The sequence below is a fragment of the Neodiprion virginianus genome, chromosome 1, assembly GCF_021901495.1.
Source record: "Neodiprion virginianus isolate iyNeoVirg1 chromosome 1, iyNeoVirg1.1, whole genome shotgun sequence".
Lineage (NCBI taxonomy): Eukaryota > Metazoa > Arthropoda > Insecta > Hymenoptera > Diprionidae > Neodiprion > Neodiprion virginianus.
This window is the reverse complement of record NC_060877.1, coordinates 24570644-24582818: the sequence shown is the minus strand read 5'-3', so window position 1 is coordinate 24582818 and position 12175 is coordinate 24570644. Positions and strand designations below refer to the sequence as shown.

At 37.8% G+C, this 12175-nt stretch overlaps 2 protein-coding genes across 5 annotated transcripts; both read left to right on the top strand.

The window, feature by feature from the left end:
* Nucleotides 1-14: 14 nt before the first annotated feature.
* Nucleotides 15-4179, top strand: LOC124310408 (nucleoplasmin-like protein). Of its 4 annotated transcripts, XM_046774308.1 has the most exons (7): nt 30-217; nt 509-624; nt 1359-1572; nt 2072-2148; nt 2420-2494; nt 3126-3278; nt 3576-4179. In XM_046774308.1, exons 1-6 carry the CDS (start codon nt 196-198, stop codon nt 3231-3233), a joined length of 612 nt encoding a protein of 203 aa, XP_046630264.1. In that variant the 5' UTR covers nt 30-195; the 3' UTR covers nt 3234-3278; nt 3576-4179. The 4 variants fall into 4 exon arrangements, with proteins under 4 accessions (XP_046630263.1, XP_046630264.1, XP_046630267.1 ...); XM_046774307.1 differs by having other exon boundaries at nt 15-217; nt 3126-4179; XM_046774311.1 differs by lacking the exons at nt 3126-3278; nt 3576-4179 and having other exon boundaries at nt 32-217; nt 2420-2740.
* Nucleotides 4180-5597: 1418 nt separating this feature from the next.
* On the top strand, nt 5598-7057 carry LOC124310250 (girdin-like). The gene is made up of 4 exons (XM_046774062.1): nt 5598-5751; nt 5971-6380; nt 6460-6662; nt 6739-7057. The coding sequence occupies exons 1-4, from the start codon at nt 5598-5600 to the stop codon at nt 7055-7057; spliced, it is 1086 nt and encodes a 361-aa protein (XP_046630018.1).
* Nucleotides 7058-12175: the final 5118 nt, after the last annotated feature.

Below are 12175 nucleotides of genomic sequence, written 5' to 3'. Positions count from 1 at the left end.
AGAAGTTTGGAGGCAGGACCCAATCAGAAGGCGGAACGTACTCTAGGCGCGCAAGCCGAGGGACGCGAAACTCATTTGCTGCGAGATCGTCAAACACGTGTGACCATTCCGAGTCTCTGCCCAGTTACGCGGCGTCCCTCGGCTTCAGACCCGCAACTCAAAACGTTTGAATCTGTGTACATCTAATCGATCGCCATGGCTGAGGAATATTTATACGGTAAATATTATACTCTAAGACTTAACGGATATGTTGATTTATTTATTTTCCATAAATAGCGAATACTTTCGATACATACCGTTGTTTTAACACCGTTGTATGCCTACGTGTGGACGCCGGCAGAATATCGGCCATTATGCAGGCGAATCATCCATTGTCTTTGTACAAAAATCTTGGTTATTATACCATTCATTATTTCTCTCATCGTCGATGTGCCACAGAATGATTATTATGTTGATTTAAATTATGCTTAAACTACATTCTTCAAGTCTTGCGTCAATTTGTATGCAGGAATCACTTTGCAAGGACCCAATGCCACCGAGGTCTGGGATCCTGAGCACAAAAACGAGGACGTTGACGGTGCTAATCAACATTTTGGCGCTGACCAAAAACTCATTATCAAAATGGTAAGTTGAAATTGTCAATCTGGTAATCAAGTATCTAATTTTTTACACTTCATCAGCTACTGTTTGATTCATTTTGTGTTACCCATCTTTAGCGCCATTGTCGCCGTGCGTACGCAATTTTGCCGATTCACATTCTCAACCTTTATAACACGCAAAATTTGATCCTAGAACAAACCAGAAATAAAAATTTATAAATAACACGTCAGTGTGTCAACAATCGATGATTTTTGTCCTTGCAAATTGTTATCGCTGTTTTTCACGCATTTTGGCGCCATTTGCATTCATCTTCTAAACTATTGTCATTCGAAAGAACTCTGAAATATTCAATTCATTGCTATTGTATACCTATTTGTTTCTGATAAGTTGCATCAATATAATAAGTATAGTCATGCCAAAAAGAAAATCTGTACTTAAATTTTCACAAGCTAATTGATTGTTTAATCGTTGCAAGTTGTAAGATCAACATCTATAATGTAAATTATTTAAGCTTGAGTCGACATTAACTGGCTGCTGTTTTTATTTAAAAAATTATGATTGACGAGCGATCAAGAATAAACAGTAACACGGTTCAATTTCTGATAAAAAGTATGTCAGCCTTGAGGCAAGCTTTGAAAGTACTGTTTATTTAATATTAATAGTGCATCAGTTTATTGCTACACTAACATTTAGCTTACGAATATAGTAAATATAATCCGATGAGGTTCATTATCTATATCTTTTTTTTCTGACTTCAGGCACTTCTGGGACCTGAGGCCAAAGCTGGCGAGTTAAATGTACTACAAGTTGAGGCGATGGGACTCAAAGGTCCAATTAAAATCCCAATTGCCTTATTGGAACTGGGCAAAACTGCACAAATCATCCTCGATCTAAGTTTCCCTGATCCACCCGTCACATTCACCTTAATCAAAGGCAGCGGTCCAGTCCATATAGTAGGACACAATCTCCTTGGTAAGTTTCATTTTGTTGCGTAGATTAATCTTCCTTCACTCCTGATATATTTGGACAAATAACACTTGCAACATCACTACCAGCTGTGTCAGCGATGCACGCTCAAGGTTTGCGAGACACCATTTGGCCGCAATCTTTTATAGACTATCGTATTTAATGAGAAAATGTTTCATTTTAATGAACTGATGCTAGTGACCAGAGTCAATGGCGACGAATAGTAATTATGCTGAAAAATTTGGAAATGAAGCCTAGCAATTGAAATTTCACTGAATCTCATGAATATTTAGTACTTTCATAGAATCATCGGATTTGAAATTTATGTATGATTATCTTTAAAAAAAAGTTTACCCCATTCGGCTGCTGACTGAAGTCACTAAATTCAGCTTCATCTCATTTTAGTCATCAAAAAACTATGATTACAGTTTTATTTGCACTGTATTGTATAAGAATATATTGTGTGAATATATCATGCATTAATAAACTCGACTATTCGTTATAGGGACGCATATGGATGAATTTGAAGACATGGAGGACGAAATGGAGGAAGAAAACATCGATGACGAAGATGATGAGAAGGTGAATATAAATCTAAAATTTTACAGCTTTTAGCCAGGGTTTTTCAATTAAAAATTGTCAATTTTGAACATAAATAACCCATTCGTAATTACATTTGATTCAGCACCATTGGTTATTGTGCAAAAGCAAATTAAGCGTATTGTAAACAAAAATTCTGAAATTGGATTTGTGTTAGCAATACGTTATCTTAACAATCGGTACAAAACTGAAGGAGTATGGTTAGAAGTTAGGAGACCATCATACGTTATGTGAATGGGAATTAATATTTCAGGCCTCGCATAAGAAACGGAAACTTTCTGGCGAGGGTAAAAAAAATGGCACCAAACGCGCCAAGATGGATGAGGAGGTAGACAAGGAGAACTATCGAAAATAGCATGCTTGGTCCTAGCAATAAGTTTTACATATCTTACGTTAAATACAGACTATACATTTCAAACACCAATTAAATTCGTTTTAATCATCAACTCTTTATTTCACCAGACTAGAGTGATGATAATGGTAACTTTGAAACGTACAGATGTACTTGTCTATGTTACATCAAAATAATTTAAGTTTTAATTTTTTTGAAAAATAAACAACGTCTTTGGAATAATTGTTTTTTAGATTTTGCATTTTATTTCACTACCTACCATCTTGGCAGTGTGCAATATAATGGGCCTACTCTAAATGTTGTCTATACATCTTTGACTACTTTCCAGTCATTGTAATATTAAATTTTGTTTCTCAGGGTTTTATGATACATAATTTTGATCACAGATTAGGTTTTATAATTTTTTCTTTTACGACTACGAGTTTTGTTACTCGACGGTAAAAATAATATAACTATTAATTTATAAAATAATGAATTGTTATTTGAGTAGTTAAGACTGATCGGTCTGGATTTATGATACTATTGTCTCTACACTAGATTCAATTATTAGAACAGAATGCGTAATCGGAATCTGCTCTCATTAATTTCTTTGATGTTTTTGATTTAGGACCCTGAGGATGAAGAAGACGAAGATGAAGAGCCCAAAAAGAAGAATGCGAAATTAGCGACCCCAGCTAAAAACAAAAATCAAGCTAACAAGAATAAGAAAAAATAAATCCGTGGTTTTATTACCAACACATCCTAGGCTAGACTCTTGAATGTAAGTTCATCATCATTCGCGTTTTGCGTGTTACAGTATCGTTTCATCTGATAGTCAAAAGAGACCATTCATTATCCATTCACGGATTCTAAAATCTTGAGGCTGGGTTGTGTACATTTTTCTCATGATAACAATTGTTCTTCAATCGAAAGCAACGAAGAAGCAAAAGCAAAGAGAAAAAGATCACAGATATTAGGCACACAATCTGTTACCTTACTGAATTAATGCGTTACTTGAAGATTTCCAGACTAATTTTGTGTAAAAATACCTATAAGATGAATATGTATTTTATTCTAGCGACTATAAAAGGGTCGCGGAGCCATGACAAGGTCATCAGTGAGAACACATTTTCGAGGAATAAGTCTATATAGAAGGCAATGCAAGTTCGACTCTTCAGTATTTAACGCTTCTGCGTCTCCCTGAACATCGGAATAGCAATCTACAGCTCAGATTTGAAAGTTCGTGAATCCGAATACTAGACAAATGATAGACTGACAGACAGACGGAGACAGATTGACGCATGTTTTAGTCCTACTCTTCCGCAGCTCGACTTCCAGTCAGAAAACACAAAGCTATATTATAACACCACTTGATAATCATATTTACTTCTTATAAAGATCATGACGGAATTTTTATCCCACTGATCTAGTATATTTATTTTGAACTAAACGAGGTCTTTGATTAATTTTATGACCATTAGAAGGAGTTAAAACAGAACATTGTCATCTCTCGATATTCATTCCATTTGAAGAAAAGTAATAGCCGGCGTACAGACACTATATGCACGGCGCACCGTTCTTATTTAACATGTGTTATACACAGTGTTTTCCACTTACGTGCCCATACGTCTGTATACTCTTTTGTACATATACGATACAATAAAAATTTCACTTAACTTTTACTTAATATTAATTTATTATGTAAATTTGTACAGTGCGTGACTAGACTTAGAAAACACTTTGATTGTTTGAAAAATTTTATGTCAAACCTCCCATTATCCGCGCGAGGTCTAATTTTCAAGAAAATATGAAGTGGTGTGGGTAGTTAACACTTTGAACCACGGCCTTGAACAGTTGGAGCCAGGTAAAAATCAGTGGGATCATAGTAACGATCGGTTGTTTGATATTCCATAGTTATAGTCATATTAATAATTTGTACTACTTTTACTCTTGAAATATTTGATATTTTGTAAATATATTCGAAGGAATAATTATGCTGGGATGAAGTTGGTGTGGTTGGAATTTTATAGTCGTAGGTCTTCTGGCCTACCATTTTACGACCTCGATGAAGAAAACATTTTCAAATACGGGATTACTTCCACGAAAATTTCTAAGGTTGGTTTATGACTGTCACATGTCTTGCTCAGAGTTGATAGGTTGACAGTTAAATGGCAGGAGTTATCACTGTGGGAAAAATAATAGAAAAAAATTGTTACATATTAGCCTAAGTCTACCGAACGTAAAATGTGTGCATCACTTTATATCAAAGTTCATCATTGTTTTGGATACGTAAACATTGGTTTTAACGGTTAACAAAAGTTGGGCCTCCTTGGGTTTCAAATTTTTTACTAACAACGTCAAACCTCAAAAATTTGGGAATCATTCATGTACCTAAATTTCGAATCGAAACCATCGGGGTACGTTCTAGTTATGTATCCACCAAGTACTTAGCCGACCTTGTCGAGTGATTTTTGCTATCTACGGGGATAAAAGTAGACTTACAATTAGTTCGGTATTAGCAAGCAATATGTACAGAACTCGCAAAGAATCGCTCTTCAAGATCGAATTGATTGATATTGCCTAGATCTTAAAGAGTCTTCAGCTATTTTAAAAAAGTAAAATTATGTATAAATTATAGGAGATTTTCAAAGTCGCCGAAAACGTCGAGGACCAGCATGTGTGCGTCTCGAGACACGTTTGACATCTCGGAGATGCAAAGTGTCGACTTGAGCGCGGAGTTTACAGAAAATACTGTCAGCAGCGGCGTTGATTGTCAATTCAGTGGTACTCCGGTTCCCGATTTCCCATTTGAAGCCACCCGAGAGTCTCAACTCTTCGACGAAGTCGTCGAACTGCGCCAACAAGTTGTTAATATTTAAGAAATATTTTTTATCATTCGCGCACTTGTCTGTAATATGTACATATAAATCTACGATATTGTGCAAAGACAGGCAGCACAGCTATTACGAATTTTTTCAATTACGATGGCTTCCAAAAAACTAGACAAATAGTGCAACTACATATTTGTGATATTATTTTTACGTTTGCAATTTTTCAATTTTACTGTGAATTGTTTGTATTATACCTAAGGCAAGGTAAAATGTCTGTGAAGGTAGCAGACTTGCACCAAACGATCGCGCATGTTGAGGCAGCTGTTCAACTAAAGGATACGCAATTGGAAGGCTTGCAACGGGATAACGAACGGTTATCATCAGAATTGAAAAAGCAACAGAGATGCAACAGAAATCTAAAACGTAGGTGCACATGCCCAGTGTTTTAATGATGCTATCAAAAAATTTTACTTCGATGTGTTGTAATAAATTCAGCAAGCTTTGTATATAAAACGCGTTTAATTATTGATATCAGAAAGAAAGTTTAATTGCGCTATATGTCTTACTGGCGTGCAAATAGTTGATACTGATATTCTTGAAAAACAAGATGGTAGAAACAAAATGAATCGACTTTAATTCCAGAACAGTTGGACGATGAAAGATTCTTTTACCAAAAAGAAAAGGAGCACTTTTGCGAAGAGATGCAGAATCACAAAACGTGTAAGCGTACGGACGCCGGCTCGACAAGGTCTTTGCAGCAGCAGAAAAAAGAGTTCGAAAAGATCCAAGAAGCTCTGGAGGAAGAAAACAAGCAACTGAGAGAGGAGCTTGTTGAGAAGAGCGAAACGACGTACAATCTTTGCATCAAATTTCTACGCATGAAGCATGCCAAGGATTCGTTGAGGCAGAAACTCGATCAACTTCTGAGAGAGCACTTACAGGTGATGGCCGAAATGATGGAAAAACTGGACGAGGCACGGGAAGAGCTGAACATCATAGTATCCGAAAAATTTCAAGAGCCTGTACATCTCAGCAAAGCCAAATTCTTACAGGTTACAGCTTCGTCTACCTAGTCTATTTTCATTTTTTTGACCCCAAGAGCCAACTTTGTTGTTTCTTTCACATCCTCAGGTTGTTCAAAGAAACAGCCGATTAGTTCATGAGAACGCGGCGTTGAAGTTACAGTCTCATCAGCTCACCCAGAATATCGAAAAAATAAAAAGTGAGGCGCAAAAGACGCGAACGATAAACGTCGATGCAAGAACAATAGAAAAGTTGGCTATGCAAGGGAAGAGGAGACGGAAGGAAGAGACCGTCAGGTCTTTGTCCACGAAGTAAGATTTTCTCTAGTTTTAGATCTGCTGAATCGATTTCGTGAAGTAATGTGAGTTACATGTTTCGTATTACAAGAACGGTATCCAGGAAGACGGAAAAATTGGGAACTTCACTTTCGTCTTTGAGTACGTCTTGCGGTGGTCCATTGGTTGACAGTTCAGGGGATGCAAAAGCCCCAATGAAATACCAGAACAAACGCGCTACATTTGATATTCCGGAAGTGGACGAGCCTCCGGAAAAGCGAGTAGAACGTCGCACCGAACGAACACAGAGCGCACCAGAAATTGTGCAAACCGTGACCTTTAAGCAGGATCTTGCTTCTGGCAACGGATCCGAGTACACCAATCTTACTCAGCGTAGTGTCGAAGTTCGGGACATGTATACGAACACATGACGAGGCATAAGGTCGACGAGCTCGAGGCTGGGGCAGTAGGAAAATCCGTAACCACTATTCGGACACTCACGTAACTAATGGCTGGTTGAGGTGTGTTATGAATCACTTCGATGTCGCAGTGTTCTTTTGGATCGATAATAGTTTGAATGTAACCGCAGTACTCGCATATCGTGTATTGTCAAGTGATTAATAAACGTATCGAAAATGTTCATTATGGACGTTGGCAGTTGCGGAAACTGGACTCTGTATTTGCTCCGAGAATTATGCGAACGATAGCTGTTGATGATGCACCTTGGAGAGATTCACGATTTGTATCTAACATAACAGTATGGATGCCACTTCACTGACAGGGCTGAAAACTATCTGATGTTGGAAGAATGTACATGGATAATTGATTTAAATCGCAGTTGAAATACTCACGCTACTTGCTGAATATTATAGTAACCTTCAGTGCACGTTATCCTGTCGTATTGCGGTTCAGCTTTTTGAGTTCCTCAGGATGTAAGCGTCGGATCAAGGTTCTAAAAAACTGACTCTGGGTCAAACAACCTCTCGTCGTGAAAATCGTAGAAGAAAGCGAAGCATAATCACTTTGTTCGGCCAATTTTAAGTAAAATTGTAAAAATGTTAAAATCAATGTATTCGGTTGCCATATCGTTGTAATTCTGCACGAATAGGCAATTCCGAGGAGTTACAGCCAAAGAACGAAAGACTTCCCGTTGTGATTTCTCTGCTGCTAGTCTTTCCTTCGTGATTTCTTTAGTGTTGATTCTATGCTGTTTTTTGGTGCGTTTATGTCGTTCCTGAGGGTCGTAAGGGTCCTAAGAACTAACAATTATTTAATCAAAAATAAAGTGGGCTAGTTCGTTGACTGAAGAATATAGACAGTTGCCCTTATGGGCTTTGGTGTGACAACCGAGAATCGTCGAAGTATCTACGTTGAGTAGACAAGCAGAATTGTTTTTCGAAAAGTGTTCGCATGAAAAAAATTCAGAGTAACTGTAATACATCACGGATGCGCTAATTTTGATCGAGATGAAATGGGAAGCTCCGTCTATGAGACAGTATTTAACGCAGTGTCCTGATTTAAAGGCCTAAAAAGGTGATTGTCGGCGATTCTTTCTTTTGATAGGGAGACAAAGAAAAAAGCTTCCTAAAACGTCGAGTGTATTTTGACACGCATTTGAAAGGTGGGAGCAAAAATTTGGATCATCCAACTGTGGTAGAATGGCAGCGTTATTAGCTGACCCGTTAACTGAAGAATATATCTTTAGTCAATGGCCGACCATCGAAGGGCCTAGACACTTGAGTCTGGAATCGGCAGAGAAGATGAAGTGTGTCTGAAGTGTAAAGACTAAAATCATTATACTTCATATCATACATCATACATCATACGTAGTATTAAAATTCGAAATTGAAGTTTGGAAGTTCGGATGTTCGGAAAGTGACGTCACCCACATTTTTTTTTCTCTTGACGTCATCTATCTAAAATGAGTTAGCTGAATTCCTCAGTCTGAAAACAACCGCGCAGTAGAGCGGACGTATGAGAATCGCGTTCCGCAGATTTCGAGTACCGGTTTCTCTACCTTGTGGTTCCTGTGCTCAAGGTCCGCTACCTGGTTAAACTCGACTATCAGGACATGCGCTTGGTAGTTTTTGCGCTTCAGGTCCGCTATCTGGTGAAACTTGACTTTCAGGACATGCGCTCGGCAGTTTTTGCGCTTCAGGTCCGCTACCTGGTGAAACTCGATTTTCAGGACAAGCGCTCCGTAGTTCTAGCTGTCCAGGTCCTTGACCTGGTGACTTTTGACCTTCCGGACTAATTTTCAAGTTTACAGGTTTGATTATTGAAATTGTCGTGTTTTTTACTATCAAAGTAATCTGCATGCTTCAGATTACATTTTGAATATGAAAAAAAAATCGAACGACCAGGATCAACAAATTGCAATTGGCGAGTGGTTGGCATTGTATACGTAGGAATTCATGACAATAACGTCGTTCAATTAGAGATAAAATTGCTGTACGTCGTGTTTCAAATCTGTCAGCATTTAACTGATTGTTCTGTGGTATTTTTTGACGAAATTTATTGTCATCAAATCACAATACGTTATACTTACATGCATGTGTAAATGTGATTTGTAACTTGATATGGGAAAAATCTTACGGGCAGATTCGGTTTGTGTCACATGCACAAAGACAGTGTTCATTCTGTATACTGTGAAGCAAGTACCAGAATTTTTTGGGGAGGCCATCGTGTCCCAGTCTCCCCTACAGCTATGTCATATGGTGAAACACTGACAACTAGTGAGCGAGCCCGCGAGCACAAAAACCAGTTACAATAGGCATCCGACCCCGAGGGAGCTTCAGCGAGCGAGGGTTTTGAAACTAGTTATTTTTAATCTGCGCACCATTCTATGTCCCAAAATAACCCAAAATACCGTGGTATCATATTAATTGTCGAGCTCAAACGTAAAAAGTAACAATTTTCACCAAGAAAATTCTGAACGAAAATGGATGTGATTAAACGTTTTTTTATGAGTATTTTTAGTTCATCGATGATAAAAATATATGTAAATTCAAAGTAATTGTAGTTTTTACATTTCAGACGAATATTACGCACTCCATCTTTCCTGCCTATTCGAGATTCCAGCAGCGAGGCGCTTCAATGGCCAGCTAATAACTTCGCCGTATTGCGACAATTGATGATGGTAAATTTTTCTTGCACTGTCCAAACGTGAGTTAAGATAAACTCGGAATTTTAAAAAGTTGCGTTAGTTATCTCCCATTTAAAAAAAATAACCGCCAGTCAACGTTTCGCTTAAAAATGATCGTATTTGATTGATTTGAAAAACAAAAAGTTTATACTTTTCCGGATATTTCACATGGCAACATTTGGAGAACCCGGTTTCCACTCTGAACCGACATGAAGGATATTTTTTCTGCATTATCTGATTTTATTATTGAACTTTTTTCGATGTTACTTAAAAATTTAGCTATATAATTATTGATTGCTCTCAGTTTTCAACCATTTGTACAAGACAGGAGTTCGAAGTAAATAATTATAATCAATTATTTTCATGTGATCCGATATGAAAAAGCGATGTTACTATTTGTGCACGGTGAGAATAACATTTTTAAAATATTTGCTGGCAATTGTAATTATATTTTATCTGAAATTTTTAAACTTGTCACGCTTACAATAAATTATTTCGATTCATTTTTCGCGCAAACCCAAATTTAGTAGCTATCAATGCGCTAATGATATTTCCATAGTTTTTTTTATAATTTTGTCATAATCATCTTAATAAAATGTGTCGATGAAAGAATTATATTGATCCATACACGATATTTTTGATGTGTTCTAATACTTAAAATATTTATTAGTATTCGAGGTATAACCTGAGGTGGTTAGCGGTGGTCGTTGGAGGTGGGAGTGGTTGGCGGTCATGGTAGGTGGCTGGAGAACGAGGAGAAGGCGGACGAGGAGGACGAAGGTGGTCGGTGGTGGTAGTGTGTGGTAGGCAGGATTAAGAGTAGGAGAAGGAGTAGGCGTAGGAGTATGAGTAGGAGTAGGAGTAGAAGTAGGAGTAAGTATTAATATTACCTACCCTACCATACTCTACCCTACCATACCCAACCCTACCCTACCCTACACTCTCCTAGTCTTCCCGCCCCTACTCTCCTCCTAAACTCCTACTTCTACTCCTACTCCTATCCTACTTCTAATCCTACATCTACTTCTACTCCTACTTCTACTTCAATCTCACTCCTACTCCTGATCCTACTCCTACTCTTACTTCTACTTCTGATCTTAATCCTACTCCTACTCCTGATCCCACTGCTAGTCCTACTCTTAATTCTGAATATTAATGTTATGGAATATATAGGCTGCGTGTCGAATTGAATCCCATATCGAAACGAACAATTCTTTTATTGTCATATTATAGCCGATTATTGTAGATAATCTGGTATATTTCCTGTAAAATTATGAAATTTACAGTATGCATCACGTATGAATCATAAATGAATCATATATATCAATGTTCTACATGGACCGCATATACATTTATACTTTTTGGTCTCTGCATCATTTACAACTGATCTATTGTTATTCATGATCTATGTATACATTCTTCTCTCGGATGCCTATACTTTGATTAAATCACTGTTTTGCTACGAATTTTAAAACATGTCTATTCTCATTATTAATTGCTTGTATCGCCGATAAGTCGGTAAGTACACTCAGGCCAAGTACTGGCTTGGGCTTACCATTACGAAGACTGTGTTACTTAGGAGGTGAATGCGGCCAGCATCATGTCGAAATCGGAAACTCTCTGATGTTCTGCGATGAGTTCTCAACTCTACCATTGGAATATCTCACAGAGCAATTTACGGTTGTCACATCTAAGCCCATGAGGGCAACTGACTTTATAATCTTCATCCAATAGTGAGGCTAACGCTTTTGTATTTTTGACGTAATGTAACAATATGTTGACGTAATTTTGCGAAAGAAATCAATTGGGCGCGGTCCCAATACACTGCGATCAACGCATCAAAAGTTACAGCCAAAAAACCAGAACCTGAATTTTCGACATTTTTCAGCATGTGGTTTTCGCTCGCCATTTCTCTCCTGTTGGTCCTACGCTCTTTTTGCTGCGATTTCTGGGTTCCTGAGGATTCAATTGGTCGGATAAGGGTCATTCAAATCGAATCGAAGACCAAAAGTTTTTTGCCCAAAAAAAAAGTAAGGCTAACCCCTTTCCATTTTTGGCGAAAATTTTCGCGATTTTGAAAAGTGCTGGAATCAATTAATTGTAGCACTAGTCAGACGTAGTTTTGCGAGAGAAATCGATTGAGCACAGTCCCAATACGCTGCGATCAACGCATCAAAAGTTACAGCCGAAAAACCAGAACCTGAATTTTCGACATTTTTCAGCATGTGGTTTTCGCTCGCCATTTCTCTCCTGTTGGTCCTACGCTCTTTTCGCTGCGATTTCTGGGTTCCTGAGGATTCAATTGGTCGGGTAGGGGTTATTCCAATCGAATCGAAGACCAAAAGTTTTTTGCCCAAAAAAAAAGTAAGGCTAACCCCTTTCCATTTTTGGCGAAAATTTTCGC